We start from the raw sequence: 21,877 nt of genomic DNA on the forward strand, positions 1-21,877 counted from the left end.
TTGTATCCCTTTTTACGAAAATTGCGCGGACGGAGGAGTATGAAATTTTCCACACTTATAGAGAATATAGAGAAGAAGTGCACAATGCTAATTTTATTTTAAATAATGCATAAAAGATACATTAAATCAATAAAGAAAACATTACACACACTACATACCATGTATTTGACGCATACACGCATGCATACTATTTATTGTCATTCCGATAGAGGCACCCGTCACGTGCGGACGTGCTCATCGTCCACTCGATCGCCCGGTCTTTGTTCGCCCGGCTTTTGTTAGCCCGGCCATTGTTCGCGCGGCCTGTGTTCGTGATACATCTGCCGACCAAGTGTGTTTCCTGGAAGCTTTTATTTGTTTTGTATTAGTTATTTTTGTGTTCGTGGAACATTTGCCGACAAAGTGGTTTCCTGCAAGTATTTATTTGTTTTGTTTCTTTTCGTAATTTCTGTTTTGTTGTGCTTTTTCTTTGTCCTGTAGTACGCGCCGCATTGCCACCTGTGTTCAATAGAACCGCTCAGGTCCGAGAAGTTGGGGCCTCGCCGCAAGGCGAGTGTTTTCAAGACCCGGGGCCGCCCCACCTGGGTACTCAGCGATCATGGACGCTGTATTCGCGGAATTCCTCCGACTTCGCCACCCACAGCTCGCCTCGGAGTTTCTGGCCTTCAAGGCCAATCACACTGCGAGCCCTCTCGAGGACTCCGCCGCGCTCGCTGCTCCTGCGTCGCCTGTACCTGCGTGCAGAGCTTCTGCATTGAGCACCGCAGCCTCTGTCGTGCCTGCCGCTCCCGTGTCGCCTATACTGGCGAGAAAAGCTGCTGCGTCGTCCGCCGTGACCATCGTTTCAGCTGAGCGATCATCCGCGGCCTCCGTCGCGCCCTCTAAAACACCTACACTTGCTCGTAGGTCGCCTGCACCCGCCTCCTCGTGCTCCGACTCTGACTCGGACATGGAGGTCGACCTCGCCCCCGCCTCATCGACGGATGGATTCACCCTGGTACAGAAGGGTAAGAAGCGTGCCGCGGAGTCTCGAGCTCCCGCGGCCGCTAAAATTAGCAAAGCCGTGAACGCGTCGCGCCCCCGCCCTCAGACTCCCGTTGCGCCCCCAGCCCGTGCCACTCCGTCGCCGCGTCCGGTGGCACAAAATAAAACCCAGACCCCTCCCCCGGTTATCCTTCAGGAGAAGGCAGCTTGGGATCGAGTTTGCCTGGCCCTTAAGGCCAAAAATATAAATTTCACGAATGCCCGTAACCTCGCGAACGGCATTCAAATTAAGGTTCAAACACCCGACGACCATAGGGCCCTCTCTTCTTACCTCCGTAAGGAGCGTATAAGTTTCCATACGTATACGCTCCAGGAGGAGCGCGAACTCCGCGTTGTAATACGCGGAATCCCTAAAGAGTTAGATGTAGAGCTCGTAAAAGCCGACCTGTTAGAACAAGGCCTACCAGTGAATTCTGTGCACCGTATGCACACCGGTCGCGGTAGGGAGCCATATAATATGGTTCTAGTCGCTCTCCAGCCTACCCCCGAGGGTAAGAAAATCTTTAACACACAGACCGTCTGTAGGCTCTCTGGTATCGCTGTCGAAGCCCCCCATAAAAAAGGCACTCCTAGCCAGTGCCATAACTGTCAATTGTACGGGCACTCTTCCCGTAACTGTCACGCGCGCCCCCGATGTGTTAAGTGTTTGGGCGATCACCCCACGGCCCTCTGCGCTCGCGACCAAAAAACCGCGACGGAACCGCCTAGCTGCGTCCTGTGTCGAACACAGGGTCACCCCGCGAATTACCGTGGTTGCCCCCGAGCCCCTAAAATAAATCGCCGCGTCGCCCGCCAAAACCGCCTCCGAGCTTCCGGCCCAGACATCAAAGCCTCGGCACCCTCTGCGTCGCAGGCTAAGCCAGCGTTCGTTCCGGCGGCGGTGCCCAGTGTCTCGGCCTGGGCAAAACCGCTGCCGTACACGAACACGGCTACAACTCCCTCCTCCGCGATTCGTCCCGCCCCCCCGACTCGTCCCTCTCCCGCGACTTGCCCTCCGACCGCGTCCGAAAATCTCGCTTTAGCGATCGACTTCTTTCAGTCGATCAACTTTGAGCGCGTTAACGCTTTGGGCGACGCCATTCGCGCTGCCTCCACTGCACAACACTTTATCGCCGTTGTGCAGGAATACGCCGACGTATACGCGTCATTAAATACGTACGTCCTCCCCTCACTCCGCCGGTAATCAATGGCGTATATAAGTAGAATAAAGCCCCTATCCGTAACGATAGGATTTTTTAACGCTTACGGTCTCGCAAATCAACGTGATCAGGTTTCTGACTTTTTGCGTGACCATCAAATTGATATCTTTTTAGTGCAGGAGACCCTACTTAAGCCCGCGCGCCGTGACCTTAAAATCGCGAACTATAACATGGTCAGGAACGACAGGCTCTCTGCCCGTGGTGGTGGTACCGTCATTTACTGTAGAAGAGCCCTGCATTGCGTCCCGCTCGATCCTCCCGCGCTCGCTAATATCGAAGCATCAGTGTGCCGAATCTCACTGACGGGACACGCGCCGATCGTTATCGCGTCCGTTTATCTTCCACCGGATAAGATCGTTCTAAGCAGTGATATCGAGGCGCTGCTCGGTATGGGGAGCTCTGTCATTCTGGCGGGCGACCTAAATTGTAAACACATCAGGTGGAACTCACACACCACAACCCCGAATGGCAGGCGGCTTGACGCGTTAGTCGATGATCTCGCCTTCGATATCGTCGCTCCGCTAACCCCGACTCACTACCCGCTAAATATCGCGCATCGCCCGGATATACTCGACATAGCGTTATTAAAAAACGTAACTCTGCGCTTACACTCGATCGAAGTAGTTTCAGAGTTAGATTCAGACCACCGTCCCGTCGTTATGAAGCTCGGTCGCGCTCCCGATTCCGTTCCCGTCACGAGGACTGTGGTGGATTGGCACACGCTGGGCATCAGCCTGGCTGAATCTGATCCACCATCGCTCCCGTTTAACCCGGACTCTATCCCGTCTCCTCAGGATACCGCTGAAGCCATAGACATCTTAACGTCACACATCACCTCGACATTAGATAGGTCATCGAAACAAGTTGTAGCGGAGGACTTCCTTCACCGCTTCAAATTGTCCGACGATATTAGGGAACTCCTTAGAGCTAAGAACGCCTCGATACGCGCCTACGACAGGTATCCTACCGCGGAAAATCGTATTCGAATGCGTGCCCTACAACGCGACGTAAAGTCTCGCATCGCCGAAGTCCGAGATGCCAGATGGTCTGATTTCTTAGAAGGACTCGCGCCCTCCCAAAGGTCTTACTACCGCTTAGCTCGTACTCTCAAATCGGATACGGTAGTAGCTATGCCCCCCCTCGTAGGCCCCTCAGGCCGACTCGCGGCGTTCGATGATGACGAAAAAGCAGAGCTGCTGGCCGATACATTGCAAACCCAGTGCACGCCCAGCACTCAATCCGTGGACCCTGTTCATGTAGAATTAGTAGACAGTGAGGTAGAACGCAGAGCCTCCTTGCCACCATCGGATGCGTTACCACCCGTCACCCCGATAGAAGTTAAAGACTTGATCAAAGACCTACGTCCTCGCAAGGCTCCCGGTTCCGACTGTATATCTAACCGCGTTATTAAACTTCTACCCGTCCAACTCATCGTGATGTTGGCATCTATTTTCAATGCCGCTATGGCGAACTGTATCTTTCCCGCGGTGTGGAAAGAAGCGGACGTTATCGGCATACATAAACCCGGTAAACCAAAAAATCATCCGACGAGCTACCGCCCGATTAGCCTCCTCATGTCTCTAGGCAAACTGTATGAGCGTCTGCTCTACAAACGCCTCAGAGACTTCGTCTCATCCAAGGGCATTCTCATCGATGAACAATTCGGATTCCGTACAAATCACTCATGCGTTCAACAGGTGCACCGCCTCACGGAGCACATTCTTGTGGGGCTTAATCGACCAAAACCGTTATACACGGGAGCTCTCTTCTTCGACGTCGCAAAAGCGTTCGACAAAGTCTGGCACAATGGTTTGATTTTCAAACTATTCAACATGGGCGTGCCGGATAGTCTCGTGCTCATCATACGGGACTTCTTGTCGAACCGCTCTTTTCGATATCGAGTCGAGGGAACCCGCTCCTCCCCACGACCTCTCACAGCTGGAGTCCCGCAAGGCTCTGTCCTCTCACCCCTCCTATTTAGCTTATTCGTTAACGATATTCCCCGGTCGCCGCCGACCCATTTAGCTTTATTCGCCGACGACACGACTGTTTACTATTCTAGTAGAAATAAGTCCCTAATCGCGAAGAAGCTTCAGAGCGCAGCCCTAGCCCTAGGACAGTGGTTCCGAAAATGGCTCATAGACATCAACCCAGCGAAAAGTACTGCGGTGCTATTTCAGAGGGGAAGCTCCACACGGATTTCCTCCCGGATTAGGAGGAGGAATCTCACACCCCCGATTACTCTCTTTAGACAACCCATACCCTGGGCCAGGAAGGTCAAGTACCTGGGCGTTACCCTGGATGCATCGATGACATTCCGCCCGCATATAAAATCAGTCCGTGACCGTGCCGCGTTTATTCTCGGTAGACTCTACCCCATGATCTGTAAGCGGAGTAAAATGTCCCTTCGGAACAAGGTGACACTTTACAAAACTTGCATAAGGCCCATCATGACTTACGCGAGTGTGGTGTTCGCTCACGCGGCCCGCACACACATAGACACCCTCCAATCCCTACAATCCCGCTTTTGCAGGTTAGCTTTCGGGGCTCCGTGGTTCGTGAGGAACGTTGACCTACACGACGACCTGGGCCTCGAATCAATTCGGAAATACATGAAGTCAGCGTCGGAACGATACTTCGATAAGGCTATGCGTCATGATAATCGCCTTATCGTTGCCGCCGCTGACTACTCCCCGAATCCTGATCATGCAGGAGCCAGTCACCGTCGACGCCCTAGACACGTCCTTACGGATCCATCAGATCCAATAACCTTTGCATTAGATGCCTTCAGCTCTAATACTAGGGGCAGGCTTAGGGACCCCGGTAACCGTATTCGTCGAACTCGACAAAGAGGTCGACGTGCAACCTAACCCATGCATCAGCCCGCTGAGTTTCTCGCCGGATCTTCTCAGTGGGTCGCGATTCCGATCCGGTAGTAGATTCATTCGCGAAACAATTGCTCTTGAGTTGTTAGGTCTCCTTCGGAGGCGCTCGGGCAGTTGTTAGCAAATCCCACCCCTCTTGGCTGAGCCTTTGCTCGCCCACCTGTCCTGGTGAAACTGGAAAGGCCTTCGGGCCACCAGTAAACTTTCAATCATAAAAAAAAAAAAAAAAAAAAAAAAACTATTTATTGTCAAACTTTTGTTCTTGACGTATGTTGTCAAATTGAGAATAGATTAAATATTGTTTGTCTTTATTAATATTTTTTATAGTGTAGTCTTGGCGAAATTTGTCATTATAGAAGTATAAAATACAATCATAATAGTGTACAAACTTACAGTTCCAATTAATTATAGTCGAATTTAGACTACTGCGGGACCACTAGTATATATTAGTATATATTGTACTGGCGTTTTCTATGCGATAAAAAAAAACATTTAATGTATTTCTTTTAATTCACTGACTATTCAAATACAACAACGTGTTTTATTGTATATAAGCAAGAAATAAAGATAAGGCATAATTAGCGTAATACTAGCTCTAATGCTTATTTTGATTAATCGGCATTAATTTCTATCGCGTAAGCATTAATTGACGGCATCGACATTTTTAACGACACGTGTCCTGGTCTCAAGAACAAACTAGTATCCAAGTTCCTATGTTTATAATTGATGAGAGAATGTTATGTAGTCAACTATTGTTTTCATGTTCTTTTCAAATTTTCTTTTTCTTTTTTTCTATGGTACTATAGACATTTAAATTTAACCTATTTTTCCGCTGTTTGTAAAATTGCTGTAACATGTCATAGTGAGTGTTATAACAGATTGCTGTACATACCTTTCTTTATACTTGTTAATTTTAAGCTTGAATGTTTTGTGTGTATTGCTGTTGGTGTGTCTAAATAAATAAATAATGAAATCAAAGGCATAACGTGCACTGGTGATGCTGAAGTTTGAATAATATTTTGAGACGCTGACAGAAGCGCTAAATAGTTTTTGTTTTATGGTACATATTGAACCGATGTCGCCTCCGCATTGAGATAGTAATATGTGTTCGAAGTCTAATTGGTTTAACGACTGACCCTACGTAAAGAAGTTCATAACTGATTCGTGGCGCGAAGCCATAAGAAATGCGGTACCTATCCGTGCATGTGGATCCCATGGACGTCAACAATGCCAGCGGCAGAGCCAAGCCGCTGTCTACCGTTAAGTACTCTCCACAAGTCTCGTTGGAAAAAGGACATGTCATAGTCTACTGGTGGTAGGACCTCTTGTGAGTCCGCACGGTTAGGTACCACCACCCTGCCGTGAAGCGGTAATGCGTTTCGGTTTGAAGGTTCGGGCAGCCGTTGTAACTATACTGATATCTTAGAACGTATATCTCAAGGTGGGTGGCACATTTAGGTACGTTGTGGATGTCTATGGGCTACAGTAACCACTTAACACCAGGTGGGCTGTGAGCTCGTCCACCCATCTAAGCAATAAAAAAAAAATAAAAAAAATTCTTCCGTTGTATGATGGCTACCGCCACAGTCTTCTATCAGCCGTTATCTCAACACTCACTCCTCTTTCTCTCATATCGTCACTCACACACTCTATCCATGTCTTCTTCGGTCGACCTCTTCCCCCTCTACCTTGCACTACGATTTCCATTCATCTCCTAGTCACATGCATCCAATGTATATAGATGTCCAACCAAAAATCCTTTGTAAACGCGTCGCGCAGTGGACTAATAAATAAGTAAAATAGACCTTTTTACAACTTATAATATGTTGTTAAATGATAAATTATGCCTAGGAAGGCATCCTCATAATCCCATATATGAAAATTACTATTACATATTCTCACGGTTTATATATTTATGGCAAAGGACATTGGGCAAAATCTGACCCAATTAACAAAAGTTTTCCTACAAAAATCAAATTAAGTTTAATTGTTAAGTATTAACCAACTATTATTTGTATGTAAAATTTTTTTTTTTTGATCTTGCGAATTAAAATTTAACGGTGAATAATAAACCGGTATTCAGTGAGGATTGTTATATGTTAAATGTGTAGATAAAACAATTTCAATGAAGCATTCTGTTAAGTAAACAAAACAAAGGTAAGAATGATTGGAAGTTGCCCGCATATAGCCATCATAGTATATTATATTTTTTGTACATCAAAAACCTGCGGGGTATTTAGACGATACAATTATTCCTGTAGACATTGATCATCTATACTAAAATTATAAAGAGGAAAGATTTGTTTGTTTGTTTGTATTGAATAGGCTCCGAAACTACTGAACCGATTTGAAAAATTCTTTTACTGCTTAGAAGCTACACTATCCCCGAGTGACATAGGCTATATTCTTTTTTTTTAAATGGGGATCCTTGCTAAAATTCCAATAATGTAACCCAAGGTTATTCAAAACTATATTTATAATTTTCTTTTTTTAGTAAGCTGACGCAAATAGAAGGGTTGATGTGTGGGTATTATGATTGTTAATTTGGATTTTTTTATTAAAGACCCGAGCGAAGCTGGAGCGGGCCGCTATATTGAATAAAACATAAAAACCTTTCTGTTGTTATTTTATTTTTAAATCCTTTGTACTAACAAGAAACCAATAAAAATTTCCGAAACCTTATTATAATCAATCTTAATTTATTTTTCTTATTAGGGCTGAATCCCATTATCTGCATTAATGCGACAAATAATATATTCGTAAACTATAGATGTTAATCAAGATCCGGATAGAAACTGCTCGAGCCTCTTTTAATAAAATGAGGAAAGTTCTTTGCTGTCGTCAACTGAATATAATGCTCCGAGTCAGGCTACTCATGTGCTATATCAGGCCTATCGTCATGTATGCTTGCGAAACGTGGACCCTGAAAGAGGACACTACACTACTGGTCCCGTGATAAGTTCGTAAAGAACTTGTGTTACAGGTACCAGATAATGGAAATAAACGTATTTTTTTTATTATATACATACATATATTTAATATACATCCATAACCTTGGAAAAGACATTTATATTTATCATACAAATATCTTCCCTTGGCGGGATTCGAACCCACGACCCCCTTGTGTAGTGATCATGTCACTTACCACTACACCAGTCGGCCGTTAGTTTAGCATTAGTTGGACGCAGAGGGTCAGGAACGAAACCGTGCTTCAGCGCGTTCATATGTCCCGGAAAATGTTGCCTTCTATCAAAAAGCGCAAGATAGAATATCTCGGCCACGTGCTCAGGAACGATAGATGCATGCTGCTGCAGCTGATAATTATGGGCAAAGTGGATGGAAAGAGACGTGCTGGGCGAAGAAATAAGTCATGGCTCCGGAATATCCGGGAGTGGACCGGTATTGCCTCCGTCGAACAGGCGTTCCGGCTGGCTGCTGATAAAAATGAATATAGGAAGCTAACGGCCAACCTTCAGGTTTTATTTTCATTTTATTTTCATTTTTATTAGTGGAAGAAGAAGAAGAAGAAGAATAGATGTTTATTTGAACTTCCTACTCTATTTTTTCTCTGAAGGCCGTGAGTATAGATTTCATACTAATGTGCACATTACCCTTTACCAATACACATACCTCGCGATTAAAGAGCTTAATTACGATAATGTAAAAATATATATAAAATAAACAAATTTTTATTCAAACAACAATATTTTAAGCGACATCGGCAATAGGTTTTTTGTTGTCGTTGGTATCTTCCATCTGTGACTTCCACTTGTTAGAATCGATCTGTCTGCTCTTGATAACGTATGAGTAGTACTGGGCTGAGAGTCTTGGAGTGCGCTTCCGGTCCACGTCAGAGAAGTCGACGTTGTAAAGACCAAACTTTGCTCTGTAAACATTTCACAGATATTTACAAAGCGAATATCCACCTTGACACACAGCGTTAAAGTCGCAATTGTCCTGTTTTATTATTTATTTATTGCATAAATGGGTGGACGAGCTCACAGCCAACTTGGTGTTAAGGTGTTACTGGAGCCCATAGACATCTACAAAGCAAATGCGCCACCCACCTTGAGATATAAGTTCTAAGGTCTCAGTATAGTTACAATGTCTGCCCCACCCTTTAAGCCGAAACGCATTACTCCTTCACGGCAGAAATAGGCAGGGCGGTGGTACCTACCCGTGCGGACTCACAAGAGGTCCTACCACCAGCAAAACCTTTCACACCTTAGAAACCGGACAGCGTAATTTTTCTGCGGCAGATAGATCTAGGCAAACTGGTTGTACTTACACGTGCGGTAGAACACACCCTACTGCCAGTTATTAAGCAAATTTAAGATTTTTTTTATTTTTTTTATTAGGCTCACAATACACATCACAAGCTAAAAAGATATACAAAAAAAAAATTAAAAGAAACAAAATCTGGCTTGCAACATAAGTTATGTGCGCACGACAAAACAAGACATATAGTGCCAATGATATTTCATATGTAAAACAAATCATTGTATAGTGCTGAATTTGTACAATTTTTCTAATGAAACACGTACTCAACAAATATTCACGATTGACTTCCAAGGTGAAGGAATAATATCGTGCAATAAAAATCAAACCAGCAAAATTATAATTTGCGTAATTTATGGTGGCGAATTACTGGATCTTCTCAGTGGATCGCGTTTCTGATCCGGTGGTAGATTCTGCGAAGGACTGCTCTTGCTAGGGCTAGTGCTAGAAACACTCCGGTTTGAGCCCCGTGAGCTCACCTACGGGTGAAGGAAAAGCTGAAATAGCCTCTCAAGGCTCTCAGCATAGGTAGGAAAAAAAAAAGATGTGTATATTCCTCCATTCTCTCTTTTTTTTAAGTGACTTTATGAACTGGCAACTAAAACCTTTAAGTCATGTCTTATTTTAATTTTGATTAAATTTTTTATTTAAAATTATAATATGGAGTGAAATGATATCATTTGATTGATTGATTTGATGAAATGAAATGAAGATGATTAATTTGAGGCAACTGGTATGAAATTAAATGAAATGAGATGAGATGACATGGGATGAAATATAATCTCAGTAAAATGGTGGTCATTTGCTGAGATTTTTTCAGTGGACTTTTTGGAGAATCCCGAGAAGTTACGTCCAGCGGCTTTGTTTCATTTTCCCACATTTGTGCACTTTCACAGATATTAAACAGTTAATAAACCACCGTTATTACACATTTAAACCTGAAGAAACACCAAATTGATAAAATAAAACAAATCACTCAACTTCACTCCTCGCGCTCCCGTCAAAAAATCCCTCCATTCCCTCCTGTCGTCTCCTCAGTGGATAGCGACATTGATTCTGGAGTCCATATCGTCTTAGTTTAATCAGATTCCAGCACGTGGAACTGCTGTAGCACACTTTTGTAAAGCACGCAAAATTAGTGTTTGGAAAATGATGTTCTCTCTTCTAATACAACAAACAGGATATTGGAAATGCTACTTACGTATACCCGTGCTTCCATTCGAAGTTGTCCATCAGTGACCAGTATGTGTAACCGTGTATTCTAGCTCCGTCTTCGTAAATGCAAAGTAGAATCTAAAGAATACAAGTGAATTAATACTTCGACAAAGCGGCCGGACACGACAATCCTCTCATCGTGGCCACCGCTAATGATATATCAGACACAGGCGACGAAGCAACAGAAAGCCGCCGTCGCCCGAAGCATGTCTTGTCGGATCCCCTGCTTTTTTTTTATTTTTGCTACCTAAGCTGATAGCTTTGAGAGGCTAACCTTAACTAGTAGGTGAGCTCACAGGGCCCAAACCAGACGACATTGCTTACACGAATCCTAGCAAGAGCCGTGGTTCGCCGAATCTACCACCGGATTGGAAACGCGACCCACTGAAAAGATCCGGCGAGAAACTCAATGGGCTGTGTCTGTGGGCTAATTTACTCGTCGACCTACGTCACAAGCGATGGGTTCGACGAGAACGATGACCGGTGCTTGAGGTACCTAAAAGCACCGTTAGTGGATCGCGAGGATCCGAAATGACGTGTTTTGGGCGACGTCGACTGATTTCAATTCTGTCAGCAGGATCGGGAATGTACTTACCGGCGGCCACGATGAGAGGGTTCTTGTGTCGTGCCGCTTTATCGAAGTGGGATCCCCTGCATCCACTTTCGGTGCTTTTAGACTCTTCAAGCACCGGTAGCCGTCCTCCTCGAACTCGTCGATTACGACGAAGAGTTCTACGAGCTAACTAACCCATAAACACAGCCCACTGAGTTTCTCGCCGGATCTTCTAAGTCGCCATCGACATTGCTCTTGTTAGGACTGGTGCCAGCAAATTCTCTCAAGTTAACCCCGTGAGCTCACTTACCCGTCTGAGTGTAGCTGGAATAGCCCCTTAGGCAACCAGCTAATAGGTAGGGAAAAACAGTAAAATAATAACGATTTTTGCATGAAGTTCTGCTCAAGCGTGGCTCGCGGTTAACTGATAGAAATCGGCACCTCACATTATTTTATGGATTATAACAAAAAATACTCGCTGATAAGGCGCCAAATTAAAGTGGAAACTATTAAAATAGGATATTACATTAAAGAGGAATGGACGCCCCTCCTTATAAGTACACACACACAAAACTTTTTTTTATTCTCGTTACCATATAGTTAATAGACACAGAAGATACCCAGAAGACTTTTCACTTTGATCAGGTAAACATGAACCGTGTTAGGATGGGTTCATGCAACAACAAGTCATCAAATATAAAATACCTTCTCTAAGTGCTTCTCGATGTAGGTGATTCTGTCGAAATCATTCAGGTCATCTTTGTAACTGGTGTAACCGTTTTCTGTGATGAGAATGTCTTGGACTCCGTAGTTTTTCGTGACCCAAGCTATGAACGCCCTCAGGCCTTCAGGGTATGACTGCAACAAAGGAATTTATTCTATTTTTGTTCAAATACGCTTATTTAATTTGCGTCCATCTTAACTCGAGTGTGGCCACGCCAAATGTACAAAATGAGTAACTATGCAGTTTGGTCTCAATTTATATGACAAATCTACTGTTTACTGCCTGGAAAACTCCACATATCTATATATAACGGTATTGAACGGTAAGCAGCGGCTTGGCTCTGCCCCTGGCATTGCTGAAGTCCATGGTCGACGGTAGCCACTCACCATCAGGTGGGCCGTACGCTCATCCACCTACTACGGCAATAAAAACACTTATAAATAAAACGGAAACATTCCCAATTTAGCCATACTGTGTAGGTTTAATAAAATCAAATGGTTTAAAGATGATATTGCTTTTGTTATTTACTCACCTACCTATAAGAAAATCAAACAGCCATTGCAAGCTATATTTGGAAGACTTATACAGCACATCTAGCAAAAATCAGAATATACGGAGAGTCAATTAGATTTTCTAGATTGCTGAAGGCTTTGAGGGATTTTTTTGATTCACACACATACAGAATCGTCATCCAATAATATCTCTAGATTTTCCACAAGAACTTAGAAGGCACAGAGAGGAATAGCAAGGAATGTCTTACACTGTATTCTTCAGGATATGTCGCTGTGCTGTTAGGGTAACTTTCGAAAATCGCGTTGAACTCTGGCAGATTGCCAAGGTATTCCGGCCTTTTCTCGCCAGCTTTAGCTCTTCTCACCGTGCGACTGGTGTAGTAATTCAATCCAAAGAAATCATTAGTACCTGATGAGTTTCGTCATTATCAAAACCTTGTCGAAATGTTGAAAATTCATTAGTATTTGTGTAAATTCTTTATTAAAGTGAAACTTTTATTACATCGTCTCAAACTTTTTCATCTGTGTGTTGCATGTCGCGTGACGGTCGGCCGCGGAGTAGGGATAAAGTGAAAGGCGCTCGTCAGAGCAGCCAAGGTCAATATGGCGGCGCCTATAGTTCGCAGCAGCTGACCGTGTAGTGTATAGACTATTACTCATTTGTGCCAGTGCTCCACGCTATTTTGTTTTTGTTTTTGTCAGTGCTTAATGTAAATATTGTTTGTCAGAGTTAAATCTCTATAATGTGACAAAAAGTTTCACTTTTACCGTGGTTTTATAAAACCACACAAACCTTTTTTTCTTTTGTATGTGTAAAATAGTAAAATTATCATTAGGTTGTTCATACATATATTGTTTGATTGTCTACAAGAGATTTCTCTTACCAATAAGACCGCCAATTTGTTGTTTTCTTTTCGGATAAAATATGATAATGATGATGATCATCATCTCTACCAAATCTCTCATTACCTGATGTCCTACGATCACTTCTCACCGTCAGGAAGGCCGTAGGTTCGTTTGCCTACTAACGCAACAAAAGTGACCAGGGTTGTGAAATTTACTGGTGCGGGCTTGCAATTTACATTGCATAGAGACATGGTAGAGCCACAACACATTGACAGGAAAGCAAGCACCCTGGTTTCCCCACGAAAAGGTGATTAGCATCTGTAAATTAGGAACTCATCATCATCATCAGCCTATATCTCTCCACTGCTGGATGTAAGCTTCACCTTTAGTCCGCCACACTGAACGATCCATCGCCTTCCGTATCCAATCTTTCCCAGCATATCGCCGCAAGTCATTGGTCCAACAGGTAGGAGGATGCCCAACGCTGCGCTTACCGGTACGCGGTCTCCAGTCCAGATTAGAAATTAATTAATTAGGAACTCACCTCTGATGAATTCAACTTCATGTTTGCTTAACGGAGGTAATCTAGAGCGCGGGAATCCTTCTTTTGAACTGATATTCTTCAAAAGTTCTACAACGATAGCAGGCCACCCTCCAGACTTGGAATGTATTGGGTGCATAAAACGACCAAACTGTAAAGAGAACGAATTTATGGGTCTTGCCATGTCGTGGCCTACTGGCTAAGAAGCCCTGTTTCGGGTACTCGCATGGAATGATACAACTGTGCCATGTTTGAATCTTGCACCAATTGATACAGTTACGTATTTAGTACAGATCCTTCAAAAGAAAAATCTGTCCCAACGGAGTAGATTCATTCGCGAAGCAGCTGCCTTCTAGTTAATAGGTCTTCACCGGAGACTCTGGCGTAGCTGTTGCAAATCCCTTCCCTCCTGGCTAAGCCTTTTCTCGCCCTCCTGTCCTCGTGAAACAAGAAAGACCTCCAGGCCACAAGTAGGTACTCCTTCATTCATATAAATCAAATTTTAAACGGATACCACTAGTACGCAATAAATAAATATATTACATACATTATATTGCCGGAATAGTTCTGTGAGTTCCGAATCGTCTTGAGTTTTTGCACCGAAATAAAATGCGGTGTGGGCAATACCGACCTTCCCTGCAAAAATACGTTAATCTTAATGGCTATGTCAATATAATATTAAATAGACTCTGGCTAACATATCTATATAAGTATATATAAAAATGAATTGCTGTTCGTTAGTCTCGCTTAAACTCGAGAACGGCTGGACCGATTTGGCTAATTTTGGTCTTGAATTATTTGTGGAAGTCCAGAGAAGGTTTAAAAGGTAGATAAATATGAAAATGCTCGGAGTTAAATAAAAATAACAATTCTGTTTTCCCTTTAATGTGACCCGCGTCGAACGGATTGCTTTTATTTGTTTTATACAAAAGTTTAGGTCTTTTATTTATCGATTGAAGCACTACGAAGTCTGCCGGGTCAGTTAGTATATATATATTATTGTATACATATTAAACCGATCATGTTTTAAACACTCAGGAGCTCTCCGACATCATTCCGTAATGTCTTACCAGTGCAACACGATCGGATCAGAGTTCATCTGAAAACCAGGATACCCATAGGATTGATCTCCGCTAGGATATTTCTGGAGCTACACACCATGTCTTTCTTCATACATGGATGACTTTTTTAATGGCCATTGTAGATAGACGAGCACACGCCCTGCCGGATGGTGAGTGGTTACCGTCGCTCATGGACATCAGCAATGCCGGGGGCAAAGCCAGGCCGCTGCCTACTGCTGAGTACTGTCCGCAAACCTGGTTTACGGTTAGACGTGTCACAGCGCTCAGAAATGACTGAGGACAGGAGTTAATACCAAAGCCAGATTATCCGTGGCAGAAAATAACTCTGGTAACGCACTGTGGACGAACACAGTGGGTCAAGATAGTATGAATGAACTTCACTCGGGTGGCCGGCATTGCCATAGTTAAAACGATATTATGAAATCATCTCAAATAAATATTTCTTTTTCTCTCGTTATGTTTCTTCAAATCTCTTCAAGATTTCGGTTAAGCAAAGAAATACCTTGGTACATCGGCTTATAGTTCTTTTTATAATTATGGTAAGCTTTGGCGTGAGCCATGAGCAGAGTCTTCGTGCACAAATATGGAGCCAGGAATGGCTCGACGACCCCAAGAACGCGTGAGCTGCTATCACAAGCATGTAAAGGCTCATTGATCGTGATCCAAAGTTTCACTCTGTCTCCGTACAGAGAGAAAGCTACGTCCGCGTAATCGGCAAACCATTCTGCCATTTCAGGATTGGCCCAACCTCCTGCAAGGAAATTAGACGAAATGACTACAGGTAATGGAATGTTTGTTAATGACATTAATGCTATTGCGACTAGTAGATTAACTCACGAAGAAGCATAAAACAGCCTGGTGGTAGAACCATTACTGGTGGTAGGACCTCTTGTGAGTCCGCGCGGGTGGATACCACCACCCTGTCTATTTCTGCCGTGAAGCAGTAATACGTTTCGGTTTGAAGGGTGGGGTAGCCGTTGTATACTTGAGACCTTAGAACTTACATCTCAAGATGAGTGGCGCATTTCCGTTGTGGATGTCTATGGGCTCCAGTAACCACTTAGCACCAGGTGGGCTGTGAGCTCGTCCACCCATCTAAGCAATAAAAAAATAAAAAAAGAAGCCTAATAGAAGGAATAAAATAGAATTAAATTGAGTTCACCTAAATTTCACGATAGTTGTAGTATTGTTTAGATATCATTAAATTAAAACCGTACGTACGGATTTTCTGGGATTTCTGATTACCGATACCTATAGACAAATACCGCCACCCACCTCGAGACATGAGTTCTCAATTTTTACAGCACAATGGCTGCCCCACCCCACTTCAAACCGAAACTAATTACTGCTTCACGGCCGAAATGAGTAGAGTCGTGCGGGCCCACAAAAAGCCTTACCACCAATTACGTTTTGAGGAATTTACTGGGAAAATTAGTTATTACCCAAATCTTGAAATATCTTCGGCATATCTGAATGGTACAAAGTGACCATAGGTTCAATCCCTCGGTCTAGCAGTCCGTTTATCAAATTGTCGTAGTATTGCCGTCCGTCCGCACTGATGCGAGTGCGGAATCCTTTAGGCAACAGTCTTGGCCAGGATATAGAAAACCTACGAAAATGACCATGATTATTAGATAATGTAGACATCTATAATCCAGACAGCGCTTTGCTGACTATTGTAGAAAGTGGGTTGAGCTAGTTCATCTTGACGATTACGAAGAAGTATTCGACGAGAACGGTGACAGGTGCTTAAGGGCTTAAAAGCACCGAGAGCGGATCCCGAAGATCATACAAGACATGTTTCAGGCGACGGTTGACATAGTTATTAAGATTAACGTATTTTTGCACGGAAAGTCGGTATTGCCCACACAGCATTTTATTTCGGTGCAAAAACTCAAGACGATTCGGAACTCATAGAACTATTCCGGCAACATAATGTATGTAATATATTTATTTATTGCGTACTGGTGGTATCCGGTCAAAATTTGATTTATATGAATGAAGGAGTACCGATGGCCATTCTACCTTCACAAGGACAGGTGGGCGAGTAAAGGCTCAATCAGGAAGCAGGGGATTGATTTTGCGCAGCACCACTGCCTGGGTTCAATAAGTAATTAGCGGCAGCTACGATGAGAAGGTTATCGTGTCGCTTCGCTTTATCAAAGTAGCATTCTGACGCAGCCCTAAGGTATTTTCGTAACGGTTCTAAATTTAGATCGTGGTGAAGGTCGACATTCCTTCAACGGCTATACTGCACAAACGGGTTTGAATGACCTGGAGAGAGTTTATGTGCATGCAACATTACACTTGCATAGGTCATGACGGAACGTATGCAAGTTTTGTAGAGTGTTACCTTGTAACGAAGATACAATTTACTTCACTTACAGATTATGGGGTAGAGTTGACTGAGTAGGAACGCGGCTCGGTCGCGTAATGAGTTGATGTGGGGACCGAATGTCCTTCTATTGGAAGAACATTGAAGTTGTCGTGGCTTAAAGGATAAGACGTCCGGTGCATTCGTGTTGAGCGATGCACCGGTGTTCGAATCTCGCTGGCGGGTACCAATTTTTCTAATGAAGTATGTACTTAACAAATGTTCACTATTGACTTCCACGGTGAAGGAAAAAAACATCGTGTAGTAAAAATCGAACCCGCAAAATTATAATTTGCGTAATTACCGATGGTAGGACCTCTTGTGAGTCCGCACGGGTAGGTACTACCGCCCTGCTTATTTCTGCCGTGAAGAAGTAATGCGCTTCGGTTTGAAGAGTGGGGCAGCCGTTGTAACTATACTTGAGACCTTAAAACTTATATCTCAAGGTGGGTGGGGCATTTACGCTGTAGATGTCTATGGGCTCCAGTAACCACTTAACACCAGGTGGGCTGTGAGTTCGTCCACCCACCAAGCAATAAATAAAAAAAACTTCAATTCCGACCTACCGCACAATTTTTTTTAGCGCTAGCACGTAATTACAAGTACGCCTAGTTTCAAAAGAAGTAGGGGAAAAAAAATTATCCAGATATGGCTACTACTACAGAAACATGACATTAGAGAAGTGGCCGTGGAAGCTAGTGTCTGAAGAAGGCCCGGTTCGCATATCTACTGATGAACAGAAGATCCGAAAACTAAGATAGTTCGAGTTGATATCGAAACAAAAATCACATTCACGAGTTCATCCGTCTTCAACTAAGTGCAAAATCCTCCATTCGTAGATTTCGAAACCTTCCAATGGATTAAAGTTATACGAATTGAGATTGAGTGATTTCCTTTACCTGTAAAAATCAAGTCCCAACTGCTCGGCCATCTCAATGTCCTTCTCGTACTGGTTGTAAGAGTCACAAGCAACATCTCCATTGGAGTGATCCTTGATCCTATGGGGCTGTGTATGCGTGTAATCGTCCCAAGTACTTGGTGTTTTGTCTAAGAAATAAACCATCTTAAGAAGAACCCATATGTTACCTAAGCATCGTATATATTTTTTAAAGTTTTTGTAAAGATCGCTCGATTTCGAAATTTGAGTGATTGACAGAATTGAATCCCAGTGCTGTGCTGCGAAGCGATCCCGCATTGAACTCTGAATGGTGGGATAATAGCTCAACCCCACATCTCAATATCCATTCACTGCTACATATGCCCCATTACAGAAATAAAACTTGCGATTATTTATGACGCTCACACGGAAATGAAGTATCGTGATTCACTAAACATGAGACCCTTAGTCAGAACCCGTCCAAAAAATGTACTTATAAATTTAATAGCATCGGTTGTTTTTTTTTATGATTGAAGGTTTGCTGGTGGCCCGGAGGCTTTTCCAGTTTCACCAGGATAGGTAGGCGAGCAAAGGCTCAGCCAGGAGGGGTGAGATTTGCTAACAACTGCCCGAGCGCCTGAGAAGATCCGGCGAGAAACTCAGCGGGCTGATGCTGTTGCACGTCGAACTCTTTGTCAAATTCGACGAGTACGGTTGTCGGGGTCCTATAGCCTGCTCCTAGTAATAGAGCTGAAGGCATCTAATGCAAGAGTTATTGGATCTGATGCATCCGTAAGGACATGTCTAGGGGGACGACGGTGACTGGCTCCTGCGTGATCAGGATTCGGGGAGTAGTCAGCGGCGGCAACGACAAGGCGATTATCATGACGCATAGCCTTATCGAAGTAGACATCAGTTGAACTTGAAAACGAGGTGCTGCGTAAGCTAAATCCCAGGCAACTCGAAATTTGAAAACAATTCGTTTTTAAAGTAAACGTATTTTTTTTAAATCTAAGACCTCAATCAACAAATTACGAATTGTTCGGAATAGTATGAATATAATCATTAGTTTTTGAAACTCAAACTCACCACTAACATTCCAGGACCCTTCGATCTGGTACGACGACGTGGCCGCCCCGAACTTGAACCATCTCGGGAAATGCAATTCCTTATTCGCCAAGAGCGGACGAAGGAATGAACTGAAACTTATTACAAATCGTAATTATTAGGACTATCTCATATCTTTTTAGTGCAACAGACGAGCCACTAGCAATCTGGTGTTAAACTGTTGACTGATGATAAAAACCCATAAAACCTCATAAAAAATTTAATGGGCTTAACTCGTAAAAGTTTTCATAGGTATGTCACGTACGTGATGACAGAATGTGGAATTCTTACCTCAATTGTATATTGTTTTGTTGCCCTTGTAGGTAGACAAGCGCACGGTCCACCTGATGATGAGTAGTTCTCGTTGCCCATGGACGTCAGCAATGCCAGGGGCAGAACCATCCTGGTTCTTCGAAAAACACCGCGGAAATAGGTCAACTACCCGAGTGGGCCCACAATACGCTCTATCGCCCAGTGCAATTTTTTTTTTCTTACATGGGTGGACGAGCTCACAGCCCACCTGGTGCTAAGTGGTTAAGCCCATAGACATCTACAACGTAAATATACCACCCATCTTGAGATATCAGTTCTAAGGTCTCAAGTATAGTTACAACGGTTGCCCCGCCCTTCAAACCGAAACGCATTACTGCTTCACGGCAGAAATAAGCCTACCCGCGCGGACTCACAAGTGGTCCTACCACCAGTAAATATTATAAAGTAATAAATAAAATCGTACCAGAAAAAAATAAAAATCGTGAGTGGCTATAAAATCCGACTTTTAACCATATAAAGACGCTATCCTGGCCTGATGGGATAACTAATATTACTTCTATACCATCCATATTTTCTTTTTATTTACCCAAAACACACACGCAAAAGCTGGCCAAATACACCCAAGTCCATAACGAACATTCCAATAAAAATAAAAACTCACCATAGAACACAAGCTACCACTAACATTTCTCTGATAGAATGTATTATTGTTGTCGATAAACCTCTGTTATATTACTTCCTCGCGTCGTAGGTTAGTGTAAAATTTTGTATTTTCATGTTTTGACTTATTTCTATTTGCTTCACAGCGTAGGAGTTGCTTGAAAGAAGACTCGAATACGCGAAGCAGTTCTTATGTTAGTGTGTTGTAGTAGTTATAGATAATATACATAAATTAGTTATAGATAAGCAACTCAAGGACTCAAAAAATATGTTTACGGGCGTCGGCCACTAGATGGCTTCGCTTCGATTAGTGTCTCATTGCTCCTGTAGTTGCCAGTAACATATTACCTATCCTCCATTTTGTTTTTACTGATGAAGGATTTTGTAAATTTCCAGAAACCACAAATTGATAAAATGTAATCAATTTGTCTATCTATCTATATAATCTATCTATCTATATAATCTATCTATCTATATAATCTATCTATATCTATAAAAATGAATTGCTGTTCGTTAGTCTCGCTAAAATTCGAGAACGGCTGGACCGATTTGGCTAATTTTGGTCTTGAATTATTTGTAGAAGTCCAGAGAAGGCTTAAAAGGTAGATAAATATGAAAATTCTCGGAGTTAAATAAAAATAACAGTTTTGTTTTTCCTTTGATGCGTCCCCCGTCGGTCGGATTCCTTTTGTTTGTTTTATGTTTATTTTATACAAAAGTTTAGGTCTTTTGTTTATCGATTGAGGCACTACGTAGTCTGCCGGGTCAGCTAGTAACAAATAAAGACGTGCATGATTTATATTTTTTTTATTTTCTGTGTTAAATTATACAAGAATTAAATACCTTAACTTTAACAACACATAAGTTTAGGGGCATCCGCTACATGATGTCGCTAGTGTCTAAAAAAAAATATTTTTTTTATTGCTTGGATGGGTGGACTAGCTCACAGCCCACCTGATAAAGTGATTACTGGAGCCCATAGACATCCACAACGTAAATGCGCCACCCACCTTAAGATATAAGTTCTAAGGTCTCAAGTATAGTTACAACGGCTGCCCCACCCAAACGCATTACTGCTTCACGGCAGAAATAGGCAGGGTGGTGGTACCCACCCGCGTGGACTCACAAGAGGTCCTGCCACCAGTAACCAGTAAGTTTGTCTTAGAGTATCACAATTTCAGGGGCCTGATAGTAGTATATTCACGGCCAACGTTTTATATATTACTTATCAGAGCCCATAAACTGATGTGAACTGTTAACGTCCTACGAAATATTCGCTGGTTTTTTTTCGCTTTTTTTTTTTTTTTTTTTTTTTTTTTTTTTTTATTGCCTTTGTAGGCAGACGGGCATACGGCCCACCTGATGGTGAGTGGTTACCGTCGCCCATGGACTTCAGCAATGCCAGGGGCAGAGCCAAGCCGCTGCCTACCGCTTAATACTCTCCATAAGCCTCGTTTGAAGAAGGACATGTCATAGCGCTCGGGAAACACCGTGGAGGGGAGCTCATTCCATAGCCGGATGGTACGTGGCAAAAAAGATCTCTGGAAACGCACTGTGGATGACCGCAGTGGCTCCAGGTAGTATGGATGAACTCTACTCCGGTGGCGGGCGGTGCGATGGTAAAAACGAGATGCTGGTATCATCTCGAACAATTCCTCAGAGCACTCCCCATGGAACATACGGTACAAAATACAGAGGGAACCGAAG

At 43.3% G+C, this 21,877-nt stretch overlaps 1 protein-coding gene across 3 annotated transcripts; it reads right to left on the reverse strand.

Moving 5' to 3' along the window:
- Window positions 1-8,801: 8,801 nt before the first annotated feature.
- LOC101737105 (myrosinase 1) lies at window positions 8,802-20,237 on the reverse strand. Of its 3 annotated transcripts, XM_021347960.3 has the most exons (11): window positions 20,172-20,237; window positions 19,220-19,335; window positions 18,153-18,300; window positions 16,322-16,488; window positions 15,382-15,630; window positions 14,345-14,433; window positions 13,801-13,948; window positions 12,659-12,819; window positions 11,880-12,032; window positions 10,608-10,699; window positions 8,802-9,014 (listed from the first exon to the last, which is right to left on the reverse strand). In XM_021347960.3, the coding sequence occupies exons 1-11, from the start codon at window positions 20,195-20,197 to the stop codon at window positions 8,837-8,839; spliced, it is 1,527 nt and encodes a 508-aa protein (XP_021203635.1). In that variant the 5' UTR covers window positions 20,198-20,237; the 3' UTR covers window positions 8,802-8,836. The 3 variants fall into 3 exon arrangements, with proteins under 3 accessions (XP_021203635.1, XP_062530422.1, XP_062530423.1); XM_062674438.1 differs by lacking the exon at window positions 16,322-16,488 and having other exon boundaries at window positions 20,172-20,200; XM_062674439.1 differs by lacking the exons at window positions 16,322-16,488; window positions 20,172-20,237 and having other exon boundaries at window positions 19,220-19,354.
- Between the last annotated feature and the right edge of the window lie 1,640 nt (window positions 20,238-21,877).

This window comes from Bombyx mori, chromosome 20 (assembly GCF_030269925.1).
Source record: "Bombyx mori chromosome 20, ASM3026992v2".
NCBI classification, from domain to species: domain Eukaryota; kingdom Metazoa; phylum Arthropoda; class Insecta; order Lepidoptera; family Bombycidae; genus Bombyx; species Bombyx mori.